At 37.6% G+C, this 21,550-nt stretch overlaps 1 protein-coding gene across 3 annotated transcripts in view; it reads left to right on the forward strand.

Moving 5' to 3' along the window:
• MST1 (mercaptopyruvate sulfurtransferase 1) overlaps nucleotides 1–17,111 on the forward strand; it is a 292,278-nt gene extending 275,167 nt beyond the window's left edge. For all 3 annotated transcript variants that reach the window (XM_089377607.1, XM_089377610.1, XM_089377608.1), the window contains exons 11-12: nucleotides 16,722–16,789; nucleotides 16,860–17,111. In XM_089377607.1, coding sequence (XP_089233733.1) covers nucleotides 16,722–16,789; nucleotides 16,860–16,967 — 176 coding nt within the window. In that variant the 3' untranslated portion in view covers nucleotides 16,968–17,111. The remainder of the gene's footprint in view (nucleotides 1–16,721; nucleotides 16,790–16,859) is intronic.
• Nucleotides 17,112–21,550: the final 4,439 nt, after the last annotated feature.

Below are 21,550 nucleotides of genomic sequence, written 5' to 3' on the forward strand. Positions count from 1 at the left end.
TCCAAAGAACCTGGAAAGTGTTTTGGGAAATTCCACCCAAAGACTGCTCTATTAAAATAATTAATTATTTTTAATGGGACCCTAAGTCTAAACTTGGGAAATTAAAATAATTAATGCGTATTAATCTAACTGTGGGTGAAACTTCTAGAAGAAGACAAGGATTAAGCATAAATGATCTTAGCCATTCATTGGCTTCTAATTTGGGCCGTTGAATGTCAACGAGAAGATTATTTAAGGAGGCTTGAGGGTCATTTGGAAGACACACAAAGAGTTGATCAGTGGAATCAAATTGCTGATGCTAGAGCAACACAATGATTTTGTAGTGATCATGCGGAGAGGGGCAGGGAGAGTTTTGGCTGGAGTATCTTCTCTGGAGCCAAGAATACTCAACAGAGAGGTTGAGAGACACGCAGAGGAGGCAGCGCAATGCCCATTGAGGCTGACGAGCTAGGGAGTTTGAAATTTGCTAGGGGTTTGACATTCTGAGTTGGGAGGGCTGAAGTTAGCGCCAGAGAGAAAATCGATTAAGCAAAGAGGTGACATAGTTCTTTAGAGGCTATTATGCAGACCCACGCAGTGACTGCGTAGGGGCAGCACAGAAGTAGCCAGGGACTCGATTTAACTGTCGGATCAGTGGGGCTTGCAGTGTAGAGTGAGGTAATCTCACTAATTTCTTCTGCCGAATGATATTCTTTGTACAAGATTGCCAACAAGGCATCCATAGGTTTTATTCAAAAATAACTTCTGCTTAATAATAGAAACCCTCAAATTTGCTGCACCGGTTTTCCGGCATTGGGTTTTTCTGGGGATATTTGTCCAAAAATAACTTTGTCTTTTGTGTTGTATCTTTCTATTGTTTAGTTTCTTGTTTCAGCATATTATTTTAAATGGTGTAGGCTGCAGTGTATGTATTTCAATATTTGTTATAGGACACTGCAAGTAATTTGTTTAAAGGAATCTAACAAATAGGATAAATATCATTAGTTGCTGCAGTAGGATTCCGGTTTAGGAATTTTCACATGGTATCAGAGCAGTGCAGGTGAAACAAGAAGAGCAGTGCCAGAGAACCTAACGCTGAGCTAAGAAGGAGATCGAATAACTGTAGGAGGCAGCAGTTCGAATCCCCAGAGAGATTGTGTAGTCCAGGCTAGGAGGGATGATTTTTTTCGAGGAAAGTCTCTCTTTGAGTGAGTTGACATAGAGGAATGGCTTCCCGTTCGAAATCTTGTCATGCTAGAGGAAGAGCGCAACAATCTCAGCGTGAGGAAGAGCTAGTGGGATGCAATCTTTTTAGAGGAAGATTGCTGGGCTGAAAGACGTCATAAGAGAGAGGAGAAGCACAGTGAGGGAATTTTTCCTTAGTAGACTTCCCACAAGAAGTCCGTTTTCTTATTGGCTGAGTAGCAGAAGTAAGCAATAGAGAGGAGCAATTTGACATTTTCGTGTCAGAGATGGCGACCAGTGGGTTGAGAGATCAGGACAGGTTGGATGGGGCATCCAACTATGTCATTTAGAAGGCAAGGATGTCGTTCCTTCTAGATGAGTATTCTCTCAAGACCTATGTCAACAGCATGGTGGATGAGCCTGCAGATCTAGATCCGTTGAAGAAGTATAAGGCAGAAATGGCAAAGGCCAAGAGGATGATCCTTGATGGAATAAAGGATGGTGCTTGTCTTGGAGGGAACAAAGACAAGCACCATCCTTTATTCCATGATGTCTTTTCATTGCTTTGTTTGCAGGTCTATACCGTGGATCATTCTTTATTTAATATATTTTTGCAGGCCGACATGATGGTGCTTGCTTTAGTTATTTAATATATTTTTGCAGGCCGACATGATGGAATAAAAGATGGTGCTTGTCTTGGAGGGCTGCTTGACACTAGGTTGACTCATGTTCATTACATAAATGCTCAAGAAGAGCTCTTCAATATAATTTTGACTCTTTGACTTTCCTAGACCTATAGAATGAGCAAGAAACTCATTCATATAATTTATAAAAATAATAATTCTTTTTCTTGACAAGTACAAAGATCAAAATTACATTGACAAATACCGAACCTAGTTACCCTTTTCTTCAACAAGGCGTAGCGAGAGTTTTGGCTGGAGTATCTTCTTCGGAGCCAAGAATACTCAGCAGAGAGGTAGAGAGACACGTAGAGCAGCGCAAAGCCTCCCAGACAGAGAAGTCCGAAATTTGCTGGGTGTTTGACGTTCTGAGCCGTGAGGGCTGAAGTTAGCTCCTGAGAGAAAATTGATTCAACAAAGAGGTGACACAGTTCCTTAGAGGTTGCGATGTAGACCCACACAGTGTCTGCGTAGGGGCAATGTAGAAGTAGTCGAGGACTCATTGGTTCAGCTGTCGGATCAGCCAAGACTTGCAATGTAGAGTGAGGTAATCTCACTAATTTCTTCCGCCGAGTGATATTCTTTGTACTGGATTGCCAGCAAGGCATCCAAAGGTTGTATTCAGAAATAACTTTTGCTTAATAATAAAAACCCTCAGATCTGCTGCACCGATTTTCCCACATTAGGTTTTTCCGAGGACATTTGTCCAAAAGTAATTGTCATTTGTGTTCTATCTTTCTATTGTCCAGTTTCTTGTTTTGGCATATTATTTTAAATGGTGTAGGCTGTAGTGTATATATTTCGATATTTGCCGTAGGACACGACAAGTAATTTGTTTAAAGGAATCTAACAAATAGGAGAAATATGATCATTTGCTGTAGTAGCATTCTGGTTTAGGAATTTTCACACTTATCAACATCTTCAAGTAGATGGCCAAGACTCAACAAGAAATCCTCAATTCTTGGGTCCAGATTATTCAGGGGAAGAAACTTCCCTTAGGGAGATTGAAGAAGTTTTTTAGGCCAAACTCTTGGACGAGCACACCAAACTTTATGGAAAGTTGAGCCTAAGAGTAAGTAGTTTGGCCCCATTTATGGACCTTGAGAAATATATTATAAGCCCTTTGAGCTAAGTGAAAACTTTTCTCCCTCTATGATTAGATTCACTTCTATGCCAATCTCACACAATCCTAGATTGTTGAATTCAAACAATCTGACGAATAGGTTGCCACGACATGAAAGGTTCGCAAATGGGCTAATATAGACCATTTATCTATAAATTCATAAACACTGTTGACTCATGTTATAGACCCATGTTACAAACCCTTGGTATTGCACCCTTTGGAAAAGTATAAGAACAAGGGTGAGTGGTTCATTGTTGTTGTCGACAAGAGAGTATCTTGTGGCCAAGAGGGTCTGCAGAGGGGTGAGAGGGCTTATGGAGGGCTGAGAGCGCAAAGGGGGCTTGTGGAAGGGCCGAGCAGGACCAAGCAGGGCATAGAGACTTGTAGGAGCACAAGACATTGAGAGAGATATCCTCTCAAGTAAGCAAGAGATCTACATGAGTAATGTTGTAGGTTTGTTGTAAGATACATAGTTGCGCCGAGTCTGAGGAAAGAGCACAAAGCTACAAGGGAGATCTAGATCAACCATATAGAGGATGGATGTAGGGCTTGATTTGCTGAATCAGATCCAAGGTAATTGTTGTTGATCAGTGGTTGTCATTGATGTCAACCCAAGAAGCACCGGGGGCTACCCACATCTTGCATGGGCATTTTGACTTGACAAATTACTCTATTCTGAGTCAAGGTTCTTCTAGATGGATTCTACTCGTCGATATGTTTCCACCGATATAAACCACGTCACGTAATTCTTCACAATTTGAGAGATATTCGTGTTTGAAGTTAGTAACCCCAGTTAGTGGGCTAAAACCCTATGGAGTTGTGGCATGACACTCATAGTTGGTTGTGGTCATTGAATAGTAAATAATTAATAATGCTTTTTTTTCCTAAAATCCCTCCAACGTTCACTTGTTGAGGACCCTCTCAACTCAAGACATTCATATAAATAGTGACCCTCATATCCTCCTCTAGTAGGGATTTTGTGGCTTCAAACAGGTCATCATGGCATTTTCACTATAATTTTTTTCTGCGAAGCTTCAGAAGCTGAAATTAAAACCCATTTGAGCTGAAATCTTGATGAACCTCGTGACCGAATTTTAGATCTTGGTTCGCTATATTTTCGGAGATATGATCTGAGGAAGTTAGGGTTTTTGCAGGCTCTTGAATTCCATGTCAAACAAGCAACGTTGGGAAAATCATCATAACTTTCTCTCTAAGCCTTGGATTCAAATTTCGTAAATAATCACAGAAAGAGGACAAACTGTAGTTTGTTGAGTAGCGTTTTCAGGGCCGAAGGTCACAACAGTGACATGTGGCACTTCGTACAAGTTCGCTCTATTGAACCATTCTATAATCAGGTCATCGTGGGAGATTGGGCATAACTCTTTCTTGAAGAATCCAACCTTGATCAGACTTGTGGGGTTGGAAAGAGGACTCAGAGTGGTACCACAAGACGAAATTTCAGACCTTGGAGATCCGAAATTTCATAGATACAATAGATTCAATATCGAGCTCCTAGAAGGCAGGAAAAAGCATGCATTCAAGGATCATTGTAGTAAGGACCACACATCAACAATCAAGGGTAAGTCCCCTATAGCAAGGTATGTATGATTATTGTTTACATTTGAAATATGAGTATCATCTCTGACATATGTTTTTGCAGCACAACGTAAGTACATACAGGGTCTCGGTTATATGTCTATGTCTCTATATGTCACAATTAGTTTTAATACCACATTTCGGATATCCTATTCTTGATACTACACATTTGATGTTACACCAAGTCTGCTAAATCTATATGATGTTGTAAGTTCATGTTATTTGTCGTCATAGTTGATAGAATGGTCACTGTTGGTGTACTTAGAACTTGGTCCATCACAAGTCTAGGGTTTGTCATTAGTTTTTATTGTATATATCTTTAGGTCAGTTTTGGATATAGTCTTGCATAGAGTCCAGGCCTATATCAAGAGTGGGAGTCTTTATCTACTGCTGCAACAAGTCAACAACAAAAGTGTCAAGCACACTTCAGGTACACATTGTAATTTTAATTTGTATTTATTCATTATTATGCACTTACATGTGTTTTGCAGGCATAGGTAAGTTGAAGGGTGTTTTGTTTTGTTGTGGGATTGGTTTCGCCAGGGAAATTTTGCATGCACGTAGAAGAAGATTCAAGTACAACTTCAAGAAAGAATTCAAGAGCAAAAGCATCAAATCAAAGGAAGCATTGCAATGGGACATCCTTTGAAGACATGATAACCATCCATATATTGTGAAGAAGTGTCAAGGCCAAGAGTCAACATTGTAAAGTTTTAAAAGAGTCATTTGTAAAAGTGTCATCATTGGAAGAGTCATTATTGTAAAAGAGTTAATCTGCCTAGAGTCGAAAAGGTATTATTGGGAGGTATAGGAGTCTCTGTTGGGATAATGTCATGGTTGGGTTGCAGGTCATAGTGTGATTGGGTGTTCGGTCAAAATCATTGTAAATCATATTGTATCGTGGATCATTGTCCCTGGTACAGGAGTCCACACTTTTGTATTTAATTTTTGTCTTTATAGGGTGGTAGGGTGGTGCTAGGTAGGTGTATGAAGTTGCCTATAGGTTGGGGCCTGTGAACACTTAAAGGTGGTTGGGTGGTGCTAAGGCGAGTTGTGGCTTGCTAGGATGTTGGGGCATCCATTCAGTTGACTACTTAAGAAACCAGGGCGTTAGGACGTCCTTCTAGTGGGAGTTGGAGAAGAATGCTTTTCTAGACTTATAGTAAGTTGTTGCTTTCATTTCAGTTGGAGCTGAAGATTAAAGAATTTATTAGAAAAGCGTTTGATGGTTTTTGACCTGGAGGGGGTTTTCCACCTAAAATTCTTGTGTCTACGGTGTTCTTTTATTTACTGTTATTACTGCATAAACATTAATAATAATTGAAGATTATGAAGTGCTCTGAAAAGATTTAAAAGTGCTAATTGCTAAGGAATATTGATTCACCCCCCCTCTCAGTATTTCCAACAATTGGTATCAGAGCTTGGTTCCTTCAATAACAATCTAACAACTGGAAGAAGATCATGGAGTATACTAAGAATAGAGTTCCTTTGTTCAATGGAAATAACCATGCACTTTGGAGTGGAAGAAGGCAGGTTCATTTGTTGGCGCAAGGATACGAAGTATGGGAAATCGTTGACAAAGGCTTCACACCAACCCAGGACGAACAAGGTAAGAAAAATATGGTATATGATGCAAAGGATAAAGATATTATTATCAATGGGCTTATCAAATTGTTTATCTTAAGGTATGAGTTGCAAAACTACTAAGGAGGTATGGGGAAAACTTGAAAATATACATGCAGGTGACTCAGAGGTGAAAGAAGCAAAGTTTCAAATTTTCAGGGCAAAATTTGAGCAACTCAAAATGAGGGAAGGTGAAGATATTGCTCGATACTTTCAGCGTGTTGATGAAACAACAAATACATTGGAAGGTTTGGGAGAACCTATTGAAACGGAAATTGTTGTCCGAAATATCCTCATAACCTTGCCAACAAGATTTAACACTAAGGTATCTGTGTTTGAAGATAGATCGAATCTGACCAATCTCAACATAGATGAATTGCATGGAATTCTGACGGCATATGAAATGAGGATTAAAGAAGAGGATAGCACATCTCACATAGAAACAAAATTTCCACATCCAAGAAGAATAGTAAGGATAAGCAGACTCCGAAAGCAAAAACTTGCAATTGTAAGGATGAGGAAAAGGAAGAAGATGAAGAAGAATTCTCAGATAAAGAGTTTGCCAACTTCACATGGAAAATGAGAACAGGTACGGGAAAATTCAAAGGTAAACTAACATTAATATGTTTTGATTATGGTGAGGTTGGGCATTTTGTAGCCAAATGTCCTCACAAAAATGAGGTTGTGACGAAAGGAAAGAAAAGTCTTAAGAAGTTCAACAAGCAAGGCAAGAAGAAATGGTTTAAGAAAAGTTTCTTCTCCAAAGAAGATAGCTCCTCATCCGAAGAAGACAGTGATAACAAAGAAGAATTCAACGAAAGAGTATTGTTTATGGCCAAGCACAATAAGCAAGAGGCACCTGATGAAGAAGGAGACAAAGAAGAAGAAATGATTGAGGTTGAATTTCAAAACGAAGTAATCAGGGTTATCAGAGAGCTCAAGGCCGAGAAGAAGCACGTCAATACTCTTGAAGACGAATTAAAGACAGAAAGGGAGCAGGTATTAAATCTTAAAATCAATGTTGAAGAATACAAACGAATTGAAGAATCGCTCAGGAAAGAATTAAAGGAAAGCAACAAGGAAAGAGAAGCATTGGAAGCCGAAATCATTTCTTTACGAAAGGAAGTAAAAAATGGAAAACTCTTCAAAACTATGCCAACAACTCAAAGACTTTGGATGAACTCATCAGCAACCAACGATCATGCAACAACACGACTAGTCTTGGTTACAAAGAAAAATTCGAAAAGGAGTCAAGTCCTTTTATGACAACTAAAGAAGATGGATATGCAAAATCTACCAAGCAGGTAGATCTCCCAGCTAGATCAAGAGTTCAAGATTCGCTGGAAGAACCTTGGAAGACAATTCCTTGAAGAAGATTTCCACCCAGGTATCAACCTATCTTTTATGGTCATTGTTATTCATCTGGAAAGTTTGGACATAGAGCTGTAGAATGTCGCATGTATGTTTGGAATGAATATAATTCCAGGAGATCTCAGAATTGGATATTCCATAACTCAACAAAATATCAACAGATTTGATCATTTGAGAGATGATGTCGAATGTTACAAATGTAACAATTTTGGACATATCACCAAGGATTATAAAGTTATTGACAGGTACAACTATCAAGGACCATCGCATCTGAATGAACCATTTAGGTACAGACATTTATTTAATGGTTATTTCTTTTTATGTGCTAACAATGGACATATGGCTAGGGATTGTGAAGTTTTTGACAGGTACAATCATTATCTGCGAAACCCTAGAAGCAAGTTTGCAGGATAACGAGATAGGTTCCATGATGATTTTGTTAGAAGAGAATACATGCTAGATGGGTCAAACATTGAATGTTTCAAATGCAATAACTATGGCCATAGCACTCGCGGTTGCAGATATCAGATGGAATCACCTATTGACAACATTGAATGCTTCAAGTGTCATAACTATGGGCACATGGCTTGAGATTGCAGGAATAAGAAGGTTTGGAAAATGAAACAGGGACAGGAAGACAAAGCAGATAACAAGGCTTCAATAGTTATGCTTTCAGGATTTGTAAATGCAAAAGGTCATGAGGAATTAACAGTTGCTTTAGATAATGACTCAAGTCAAGATGGCCCATTAGTTGATTCACTATTTTGAACAATCTGTCTTGTTGACTCCTTAATGTTTGTAGAGGAGGAGTCTATGCAGTAGTATATGGCACAAGTCTATGATTGACAGGAAGGTAGTTTGAACAAGATGGCAATTTCATTACAGGTTCAGGGGGAGCAAAACAGTTGAAGGATTACAGGTTACCAGGAACAAGGCAAGATTAGTTTGCAAAGGATATGCACAGGTTGAAGGAATCGATTTTGAAGAAACATTTGCTCCCATTGCCAAAATGGAAGCTATCAGGATGTTTCTCGCTTATGCTTGCTCAAGAAAAATCAAGGTCTACCAAATGGATGTTAAGTTAGCTTTTCTAAATGGTGAATTGGAGGAAGAAGTTTACATTGAACAACCCGAAGGTTTTCTGCTCTCTGACAAAGAAGACTACATTTGCAGATTAAAGAAGGCTCTATATGGTCTCAAGCAAGCTCCTAGGGCTTGGTATGCTTGTCTTGATAGGTATCTTACATCAACAAGGATTTAAGAAAGGAAGCGTTGAGAACAATCTTTATGTGAAAGTGGATCAAGATAAGCTAACGATTATCGAGGTATATGTGGATGATATAATCAACTTTACCACAAAAATGCAAAGTGAGTTTGAAATGTCTATGCTTGGCGAGCTGACATACTTTTTGGGGCTTCAGATTCCTCAACAGGATAAAGGAATATTCTTATATCAAACTAAGTACATCAAGGAAATGCTCAAAAAATTTCTGATGGAAGATTGCAAACCAGTCCCTACCCCCATGATAACAAGTTGCAAGTTAAGATTAGAAGATTCGTCAGAGGATGTGGACCAAAGGTTGTATAGATCCATGATTGGTAGTCTCCTATATGTGATAGTCTCCCGACCTGATGTGATGCAGGCAGTTGGACAAGTAGCAATATTCCAAGCAGCACCAAAGAATCTCATATTATTGCCGTCAAAAGAATTCTTTGATATCGTAAAGGCACAACGAAATATGGTCTATGGTATCCCAAATGAAATGATCTGGTTATCCAAGCTTATACAAATGCAGATTGGGCAGGAAGTGTTGATGATCGTAAGAGTACCAGTGGAGCAACATTCTATCTAGGTGGTTGTCTTGTTTCATGGTTTCAGTGATTGCTCTTTTCACTCTTGCTTGGCTTTGTCTTCACCTCAGCTCCGATACCATGTCAATTTTAGATAACAATGGTATGTTCTATGTTTAAGAGAAATTTACTTCAATTTTTCATATTAGCCCAATATCAATTTCCAGATTAGCAATCACATTAACATGATAGTAAATGCAAATAGAACATAAATAAAAAGAAAAAGACAAGAGGACACAATATTTGGCGGATGCCAGGGAAAAACCCCAATGTGGGGAAACCCTTTGATTAAGTCTTCTTATTACTCTTCAAAAGTTCAGCACAGAGAGAGTACAATATACAAAATTCACTTGCTCAAAGTTCAAACACAATCAAATCTGTCTATTCAAACTACAGTCAATAGGATGCCCTAACCAGAAAGTCAATGCTGGTCAACTTAGCAGAAATCTTCCTCCATATTAGCTCGGTCAAACCCAGTCAACTCGGCCTCCAAGAACAGTCTGAATTAGCCCAAATAGTCTCGAAAATATCAGTCAACCTTGGTCAATGCAGTGTCAAACCTGCGGTCATATTCTCTGCAGTCAATGTTGGTCAGACAACTCAGAATGCCTCGATTTTTGTGACCAGAAATGCAACCTCCCCAAACAGAATTTCTCCAAGGAAAATCACATTCAAACAAGGTCAACTGTTGTTTGGTCAACGCTGGTCAACCCTTCTACAATTTGGTCAATGCATAAAATAGAAAATCACAAACTGTTCTTCACACCTGTGGAGGAGAGAGGCTACCCAGAAATACGTACACCCAATCAGATGGGGAGAGAGATGTGCGAGTGATGATGAGTGTCCAAATGAGGTAGATGCTCCTTCTATTTATATGCAATGTTGAAGATGAAAGACATGACTTTTGGGCTTCTGAGCCTACATTAGTTTGCTCGTTGACCTTAGCAATTTGTCCATTGAAGAAATAAATTCATAATTCCATTTATACTTGTCAGAATGAGATGATCTCTAGATCAATCCTACACCTGTTGGAAAGAGGAATCTAATAAAAATATCAGCTTCATCATATGAGCTATCCAAGGTGGAGTTTGGCCCTAGTTGCCAAATTTAACACTGTAGCATGAAGATCACTGGTAGCAGCGACAGATGCAAACACCGAATCAACCTTCCCTTCAACTAAATCAACACTAAAGCACTGAATCAACCTTGGCTCACCAAGTTCTGCTCTTACTCTGCAAGTCTCTCTCTCTCTCTCACAATCTTCTTCAAGTCTCTCCAACTCTCTCTCTCAAGTTTGAATTCTTCTTTCATAATGCACAAGTAGTAGTAGTTAGGTGTGAAGACATGAGATACATATATAGGAGCAACCAATTCTTATCATAAAGGAGGAGCGATACACATGCCTTGAGGAAGAGTAACATACTCCCTTTAGGGGACTGTTACTCATGCCATTAAGGAGAGAAATGCATGCCTTAGTAACTTATGCCATTAAGAGAGTTACACATGTTGTAGTTAAGGAGAGTGTAAAATATGCATTAAAGAGAGCGTAAGAGGAATCTTTTATGACTTGCCTTTAATGTGTGTAAGAAAAATATTTCATGCCTTTAATGAGTACGTAAGAGAGAGTGTATTGTATCATTAAGAGAAAGAGAGAGAGTTACGTAGTGCCATGTGAGTCATCAAGAAAAGAGTTGCGAAGTGATTGAGGTGATGAAGGTAAGGTGACTTGTAATTCCTTTTAATAATAATATCATAGTATCATAAAGGATAATAGCAATAATAATATTAATAATATTGATGATTAAGTCGAGATTGAACTATTAGGATTGATTAATGATAAGTTAAGTGATTTTCCTTCAACTATACTTGATTACCAATTGATGCAAGGTGATTTACTATTTTTGGAAAGTCACACTTGAGATGTTAGACATGAATTGTCAGAAATGATATTTTATTTAAGGAAATTCATCCCTGAGTTGCCAATTTTCAACATTGTTTAATAAACATAATCGACCCGATCCACCTTACATTGAATGACCACCAATATTGTTACTCTAATGGGTCCTTTGGCCCCTCGTTGTATCCCTAGGGAGGATCTAGATACCTTTGGGTCCTTTAAGTGAAGGTATTCTAGGTGAAGATATCAATAATCCGAAACTTTTGCAACGACATTAATAAAAGGTAAGAAAATGCAATATTTCCCTAGTTTTAGAAACAATGTAATAGAGATAGAAATTATATAAAACCTATCCCTAATGCAAGAGAAGATGACAAAGCCATGAGTTATTGATGACCTAGTTATTGATTCACCTTGCCCCTTTAACAAGAAAGGTAATGACTTGTTTGTTACTAGGTCATTTGAAAAGCATTAGTGGGTGTATGAGCATCAATTTGTGTACAGGGTAGTGTTGTGGTTGGCTTATCCTTTGCGTTCTCAATCATACTCTCCTACCCCCCAAACAATTGTGGTTCTTCCTCCCCTGACTCAACCCTTGATATGCCTCTGCTAGTTCTTCCTCCATAATGGGCCTTTGAGACTCCACCCTCGACTTAGACATGGTGTCATTATTTGCCAAGGAATTTCCACCTAATTGGTTCTCTCAAATTGCATCACCCATAGTCAGAGAATGAAGTAGACATAAAGTATGTCATGGAGGACCATAGCCTTTGACATATTTGCAAGGCAATGCTAAACTTAAAATCTAGGGCAAAAAGATGAAATAAATGAACTAAAAAGAATGTTGGAAAAAAAATGGTCATTCCTAAACATGGTTGTACCTAGTATCGATTTTCCACAAACCAACATGCTTTTTTTGCTTCTGGTAGAATATGGAATCAGAGTTTTAACTCATTTTTCAAGTCGCAACATCATTCCCTGCCATTTTATTAATTGTCCATAAATTTGAAAATGTGGAATGACTTCTGAACATCCCTTTAATGCTAAAAAAATCCACAGAAATATTATCCAAACAAGTGTACTGTTTCATAGTTTTCCTCTTGTTATATCAAATTCACATGCATGGACATGTTGTCCTCCATTGCCAATGCTTATACAATGGAAGTGCTTATACTGTATGTTTTCACAATTCTCTTGAACACGTGCTTCTTTCGTTGGTGGCAATAAGTAGATTTTCATATTCTCACCTTTCTTAGTTCATACTAGTGTTGATAAAGTCAACGTTAGCAAAAAAATCAGTGAGGGTCTTGAAAACATCGTTTCGGAAAAATCGGCCAACGAATTGAGAAAAATCAGAAAACGGTGGCAAACATTAACAAATGCAATATATATATATATATATATATATATATATATATATATAGAGATTTTTAAACATATAAAGCAACATCAACATCAAACAAACACATTGGCACGTAAATATGAAGAAAACACTGATATATATGATATAATGGATGTCAAATAAAAATGATACATCAAAGGTGATACTAAATCCTGTTGATCCTTGATAATTGTCCAATCAAGGACTCAAATGTGGAGAACCAATACAAAATAACATCACATATATAAATGTATCTCATCATCATGAGTTATATGTAGAAGGGAAAAAGAAACAAAACTAACAGCTAGCTATCAGAGATTAGCACTGCCTCCCCCTTTTACGGGAAAGATGATGAATTATTTGCCATGCTTTCCCCTAACAGTAGAAGGCCTTGGCCCTACACCAAATGTCCGACGATCACTGATGGTTATATAACCTTGCTCTCTTATATCTATAGAAGGTGGTGTTCATGTTGCCACATTCTCCTCCTCATCCTCCTACTATTGGTTCCTCCTTTGACCATGCAAGTGACTCCTCCATGATGGGAAGCTTAGACTCCACCCTCCACTTAGACAATACATCAATATTGTCTAAGGAAATGACATCTACATCTGATGTTCTCTCCATTTGCTTCATCCATATTCAAAGATTGTAATGGACATACACCAAGTCATTAAGGCATGAGAACTCCAACCTGTAAGAGTATCATAAAAAAATTAATGAGTCTTGACTCTTAAGGGGCATAAATTACAATAAATGTAATTGCTCACTTGAAGTTCAAAGTTATAAGTTATAACCTGTTATGCTTCTTTGAGTGTATTTTGTCAAATACAATCCAATTGCATTCACGCTCTGAAGCACTACAGTTCTGACTGAGGATTTTGATGGCGAATTTCTGTAGCTTTGGTGCCTTTGCACCATAGTTTCACCACCAAACATCTACAACAAAATAAAGAAAAGTTAAAACATAATTAAACTTTCAAATAAAACATAATTGAATTTAAAACATCCATAATTCTAAATTAGTAAATTCTAATGAGTCATGACTCGTCATGTATGTGGCATGAAGGTGGTCCTTTCATGAATAGCATCATCAAAGCCAAATAGTTTAATATTATCCTGATACATCTCTATCTCGTGATTCATTTTGCTATGAAGCTCGAGATTAGGTACCATTCTTTGAAGACAAGTATGGAGCCCTTCCATCACCTCACTATCAAAATCAAAATTGCATTTGTAGTAAAATGTGGGATTGAGAAAGTGTTGTTGCATGAAGGGGTTGATGAAGCATCCTTGTCCACCGACTATCAATCACATCCCATAATATCATGTGTTTATTAAGGAGTTGTCTTTAGTGCAACTTTTGGGAAGCTTTTTCGGTGGGTTTTTCCAGTGTAATTTCTCTAAAATACGGCAAGAATTTATTGAAATCACAAGCTTGATGGGTAACCTTGCACAATTGAAGTGCCATAGAGTTTAATTAGGGTGCTCAATCCATATATACAATCAAAAAACAAGTTTAAATAACACAAATCAAGATTTCACCTCAAATTTTTCTCCCGGATTCTAGCACTGGAAAGTCCAAAAGGTCACATTAAAGACAACTCCGTTTATTAAACCCAACGAAACCCTTGTCCACATAATAAGCTGGAATAGTTTGTTTGGCTCTATCCATGGCTTCGCACAAATAATCCGTTGTAGGCTTATTGCTATCTACCAATCTTAGAACTTTTACTACAGGTTCACTAATTAAGCACACTTCTTCTACTCCTTGCTAGGTTCACTAATTAAGCACACTTCTTCTACTCCTTGCCAAGAGGAGTTAGTGTACACCAATTTAGAAATGGCTCTCCAATCCTGTCTTTTGTTGTATCTACAATCACGCTACTCATCACAAACCAAGATTTGCTTCAACTGAAACTGACATTGAAGCAAAGATTGAAGAGTAATGAAGTTGGTGGCAAAACATGTGATTGCAAGACACTGCAACTCTCTATTTCTGGTGCATCTTCTCATGAGGCTAATAACAAAAGCATGGCTATATATGAACTTGGGGATGCTCGTAGCCATATCAATCACCTCCATGAATGAGAGTTTCCCCATATCCTCAAGCATCAAATCGATACAATGTGAAGTGCATGGAGTCTAAAACAGTGAGTGATGCTTGTCCATAAGCATCCTATCAACAACCACATTATTAGCTGCATTATCTGTCATGATTTGCACCACATTATGCAAAACAATCTCGTGGACGAAGCCATCTAACAACTCACATATAAATGCTGATGCATCTACTGATTTAATAAATATGTTACCTCTAGGACGATGTACCAAGAAATTTACTAGGGTCCTACCCTTCCTATCTGTCCAACCATCAAACATCATTGTGCATCCAGAGACCTTCCATGACTGCTTCAACTTTGCCAATATAGAGTTGATGTCCTCCTTTTTTGCTTGATGGATTGGCCCCCACAACTCCTCATATGTATCACTTTTGTACCTTGAGCCCGCAACAACAGTAGCATCACACATTGGCTGCCACAATAGATTGTTTTTGGTGATGCTGAGAGGTATGTCACACCAGAAAAGACATCTCCCGATATCCCTGTCTACTTCTTGCTTCTCCTTTTTTTATATCACTGACTTGATTGAAGGTTGTGCTCCAACTCTAGTTTGTGGAGCAAAAAGTGATGTTTGTGGAGCAAAAAGTGATGACCTCTCAGTGGGTGAAGCTGTGGAACCCCTCCCACTACCCTCAGGGTTAGTCTCAGAGGTACATAGCCCTGGAGATCTTCCTGCACGTTCAGCCTTGTTTGCAGCTGCCTCTTCTCTGTTTCTTCCCTTTGCATAAATTGCATCATGTGTAGCTCTCATAACCTCCGAGCTAGTTTTAAGCAAAACCCAACATCATGTCCGAGGATTTTAGCCAGATGGTATTTCAATTGGAAAATCCCTCCTGTCATATGCAGCCCACACAATTTGCAATTCAGTGTTTGCTAGTTTGTCCCACCTTCAGGTTCCCCATACTGCCAAAATGGGTCCAAGGGCTTTGGCATATTTGCAGTGGAAATGTTTAATGGACAGCTTCAAAATTCAATCCTAGGGCACCAAAAACACAAAAAAATGGTATTAAACCCCCACTACACAAAAATATAAGTGCCTCATTTAAAAAATCAATTTTTTAGAAATTTAAATTAGATTATTTGCAATGAAAAATGACAATAAGAGGGTGCATAAAAAAGTTAAAAACAAAAATCAAATTTTCTGTCGAAATATGGAAAACCCTTGCATTGGTTCATGGGCATGAAAATCATAGCAAATGAAGAAAAAAGAAGGAAAACGTTGGTAGACAAAGAGGCAAGCAAGCATATGCTTAAAATGTATGGAAAAATCATTAACATGGGGGTATTTAAGAACATACCTGTGAATGGAAGAAGAGAAGTCTGTCTGGTTGATTTGGCAAATGATCTTGAACATTGATCCACAAAAAAATCTTCCATGGTAATGATAATGGCTGTTTGGCTCTCAATCCCTCCTTGAAAGTCACCACAAGCTTCTCCTTCTACAACAGCCAAAAAAACAAAATGACAAATAAAAACCAAAAACTTGCTTTCAAACCTTGTGGCCACGCCTTGCTGGGGACTTTTATGGTCATGGCATGATTTTACTTTTTCAAAAAAATCGTGATTTTTTCAGAAGTGAAAATCACGATTTTTTGCTGGTGTTATCAACACTAGTTCATACTACCAAGAAACTTTACACTCAATGCACATCATGATTTGTATGTGAAAAACCTAAGATAAATCAGAAAATCATTTTGAAGTACATACTTGAAGTTATGTCTTGCAAATATGACCGATTAATAGGAAAGCATTCCACCATAACAAATATGCGACTTCAATTTTTTAATCCGATATTTATTAGCCCAGTTAAACTCTATAGTATGTAATATGTATAGTTAAGGACGTTTCATGTTGTGCGGTTCTGATTGTCTCCATGAAATATATATGTAATTGGGCATATCTGCATATGCAGGTATTTCACTGGATTATCCAGTAGTTGCGTCTTGTGGGACTGGAGTTACTGCATGTATTCTTGCACTGGTAAGGTCTTTTTCCTCAAAGTCTTGCAGTTAAGCAATTTATAAATGCCTAATTTCAACTTTATTTGCAGGGTCTTCATCGCCTTGGTAAGTGTGACGTTGCCGTCTATGATGGCTCTTGGACAGAATGGGGAGCACAATCTGACACACCAGTTGATGTTAGTGCATCTGCAACATAGAATATAAAAACGGTTTACAGTATATTTTCCAGTCTTTCATGTGATAAAATGTACAATCAACTTTTGATATGCAATGTAAGAATTCGAATTTGAAAAGCATACATTTCTTACTAATTTCTTTTGGCTATAGCACAAGTTTCTCAATTGTCTGTTGCAATATTTCTTCCTGAATAATAACTAACATGTTAGGCCTCTCGGATGGATTTTTGGAAAAACGTTTTTAGTAGATGGAATATGAATTGTCAAAATTTTCAATGCAATATCATGATTTCTAGTCCAGAGATGGAATTTCTGGGAGAATTGTATGCCTTTTGAAAACAAGGATAGGTAACATCACTAGAGATTATTATTTTGCTAGTGTTAACTGGCTTTCAAAAATATGTTTCTTGGAAAACCATGTTTTGAAAGATTATTTAGAAGCAACAACTGGTCTTTGATTTGTTGATTAAATCCTACTTATCATAAACAAGGGATTGTTAGAGCATGGGAAATTTATTTGGCTTGTAAGATATGGGCAGTAATTTCAATAAAGGAAATTTATTCAGCATACACCTTATCTAATCTTCTAGTTAAATTGCAGGACTTTCCCCCATTGAGAGTAATATTATGATAAGGTACTTGATGTAAGGTTAGGGTAGGGTACTTGATATACAAGAATAAGTTTAACATGAAGAATGAGAAGCTTCTTGTCACTTTTTTAAACATTAGCAAAAATCTTCAACATTCAAAAGAGGGTGGACTAGAGATGCAGTTCCTTGGCTAAATCATTGGAAGTAGAGGAGGCTGCCTTTCAAAATATTGGTACTATTAAAAGGTCCATCATAAATAGTTTGAAGAGAAGTTATGGATTGATACAGAGACTGAGAATAGGAGAGTTGATATACTAAAAGGAACTCAACACCAAGTGTGAAAACCAAAACTCTCTCTCTATTGTTGCTAGCTCAGAGAAGAAAAATAAACATTGCAAAGATGAGAACCAACTCTAATGAGCTTCATAGTGAAACAAGGTGGTGGAGAAGACCTAAAAAAAACCTTGGCATGAAAGACCTTGTAAAATTTGTGAGATGAATAATGTAGAGGATGAACTTTGCTTTCTCGTGGAATGCCCAAGATACATATATATTAGATTGAATGCCCAACATAAATAGATATTAGATTCATTTTTTGTAACATTTGTAATAATGCCATTCTCCATAACTTGTTAATGTATGAGAGTTCGAAAGATCTCAATTTTTTTATTTCCAGGTTATTTGTTCATAGCAGTGTTGATAATATCGGTATCGGGAAAATATCGGCGAGGGTCCAGAAAATATGTTATCGGCAATATCGGCGAAAATATCGGCAAAATATCAGCAAAAATCGGCAAGCATAAAAAATGCATAATATATTCATTTTTTTTTTCAGATTTTTAAACATATAAAGCAATAACAACATGAAATAAACACATTGGTACATAAATATGAAGAAAACACTGATATATATGATGTCAAATAGAAATGATACATCAAAGGCGATACCAAATCCTGCTGATCCCTGATAATTGTCCATTCAAGGACTCAAATGTGGAGAACCAATACAAAATAACATCACATATATAGAAGTATCTCATCATCATGAGTTATATGTAGCACAACAAATAAAACTAGCAGCTATCTATCTGAAATCACTGCCCTCTCCCCCTTTTACGGGAAAACATGATGGGCTGTTTGCCAGGCCTGCCCCTAGTAGTAGGAGGCCCTGACCCTGCCTCTGCACCTAATGTCAAATAATGAGTGCTAGGTATGGGGTTGTGCTCTCCTATATCTATAGTAGATGGTGTTGATGCTGATGCTCCCGCAGTGTCCTCCTCCTCCTCCTGCTCCTCCTCTGAGTGCTGCTCCTCCTCTGACTCCGAGTCCTCTTGTTGCCCCTGCTCTAATGGATCATCTGCCACTGGCTCTAACCATGAAGGTGACTCCTCCAAGAGGGGCTCCTCAGACTCCACCCTCCACAGAGACAATACATCAATATTGTCTAAGCTAAGTCACATGACACGAGGACACGAGACACGGAGGACACGTAAATACGAGTATTCAATACGAAACACAACGACCTGGAAACAAGACACGGGGGACACGTTTTATATATATATATATATATATATATACCAAAATATAGTTTTTTATCCATATTAAATTGCAGGTTGCAGCTTATCTAATCAAATTAAAATATAATTACTTCTCAAAGTTCATAGTTCACTTTAAAAAAATAAATAGAATCAAAATTTACTATTTAGAAATTAGAATGTGATATGCTTGGTCTTGATTCTTGAATATTCAATGTTCATTGTTCATGTACAACTTACAAGCACATAAGAAAATAACTAAAGTCTAATCCTATTGATTTCCTCTGCCCCTCTTGCGAGAAAATGCCACAGCTTTCCCTTTCCCTCTAGATGTAAATGCTGGTGCTGGTGGAGTTGGCAGTGGAGTTTGCTATGCTCTAGAAGCTGAAGAACTAGAAGTAGGAGCTATAGGAGGTAGACCACGTCCTCTACTGGTGGCAGGGGTAGCCCGGGCAGGTGGTGTCACCTGGAAACATTACAATCTCCCAATCCTGAAATCCTAAAAAACTGATAAGTCTGTTGCATTTTGAATGAAATCTAAAATTCTACTTTCTCCATATGAAATCCAATGAGGCCGGAACCACTCTCAAACATCCTGAGTCATTTCATGGTAATGTTAAAAATTTAAGTAAAAGGATGAAAATGAAGATTAAGGAGAATGTTACTTTTACTTTAAGAATTTAACATTACCATGAATAGCATATCAATACTAGGGCCTAGAATGCTCAAACCCTCCTTGGCAACAACCACATAGCTCTCCCCTTCCTTCTCCAGCAATCAGAAACGAAAATGATATGAAAAAAAACCAAAATCGGATTTTTATAGGCCGTGCAAAAAAAATTTACAGTCACCGGGCGATATTTTCGATTGTCGCGCGATATTTTCCGAAATATCGGCGATATTTCGGAAATCGCGCGATATTTTCAAAAGCCGAAAATATCGCGATATTTTGTCGGCGATATATCGGCTCGCCGAAAATATCGCGATATTTCCGAATATCGCCGATATCTCGGCGATATTATCAACACTGGTTCATAGCAACAAAATGATAAATCAAATTCACTAGTTTTACTTTATAGGTACGATAGACCAAAGTTGGTGTTAGCCGATGGTAATTTTCATCATCGTCAATTACAAATTATGTATGCAGATAGCTATGGGGTTTCATATCTGTATATCAAGGAAGACTCACAAAAGATTTAGCTGAAAATGAAGTTGTGACAGTACATGTCCAAGAGTATGAGAGTGATAATCTCATGAAAATATGTTGAGAAAAATTCTAAATTTGATGCTCAATATTTTTGCAGAAAAAAAGAACTTTAACATATCAGACATAGCTAACACTTCAAATGATCGACACTGGGAAGCATGTCGGAAATTGATTCGTTCTAGTCCTTGAAATTGTCAATCATGGCAATAAACACGTTTTTTGGTATCTTATGATGTCTCAGTTTTGTCTATTTTCAAGATATAATTATTTTCCACAAGGAGCCAATGGATTTCCATACCTTTTCATGCTTGTCGAGTTCGTAATTGTAGGCCTTGTTTTCAAGTAGTTCATCTGTTCTTGCTCTTTTCCATGAGAATGTGAAGCAGCCAGTTTATGCAGCACATTGTGTGTCTATGTGGTAAGTAACGAGAAACGTGAAACATTTCCAATAGGAGTAATATAAATTCTCAGGCCTAATTAAGTTTTTATAGAACTCTTTGCAATTTATAGAACTTGATGATTATTTATTTATTTATTTTAAATTAAAATTTAATGGTTATTGTACATAGCAGATACCATTAGATTAAGATATGGATAAGTTCATGTGACACGTCGTTTCATCTTCAAGGAGATCATTGATCTTCCAACTCATATGGGACTTTGAGATGTATTAAGATCATAATTATATTTTGAAGAAACGAACTCTTACATAATTATTGGAAATACATAAGTGGTCTATGGTCTTTGTATAAGAAGCATGGTAATGAAGGGCTGCGGAGAAAGTAGGTGAAGGCCTGGGGACTGCATTAATTAGTGACAGACCAAGGACTTGTTAACACAAATTTGATAAAAGAGGGTATGTTGACCTCGACATTAGGATTGCATGATCTTTGATGTTGTATAGAAAACATGAATTTTGAGGTTTGTAATAGACTTGAAGCAAATCTTGAAGATGAGAAAATAAAAAACAAACTTGTGACATAATTCTTGAGGCATATGTATAGGTATGTAATGTATATTTGGAGGTTGTACAAAAAAAAAATTGAAGGCATATTTTGAGACTGCATGCTGCACATATCTTTTCATTGCGTAGTCCAAGGAGTTGATGATTTCATCCCGAAAAAATGGAAAATCTGGCATGATTCTGACAAAATCTGGTGGAAATTTTTGGAAATCCAGGTTACAACTGTCCACATTCAGAATTTTGGGTGCCCCGGGGTTTTTGATGATGTTGAATCCATTTCCACCATAAAAAAAGATGATTCAAAC

The sequence above is a fragment of the Pinus tabuliformis genome, chromosome J, assembly GCF_031772625.1.
Source record: "Pinus tabuliformis cultivar Carrire ecotype Pingquan chromosome J, CPIR1, whole genome shotgun sequence".
Lineage (NCBI taxonomy): Eukaryota > Viridiplantae > Streptophyta > Pinopsida > Pinales > Pinaceae > Pinus > Pinus tabuliformis.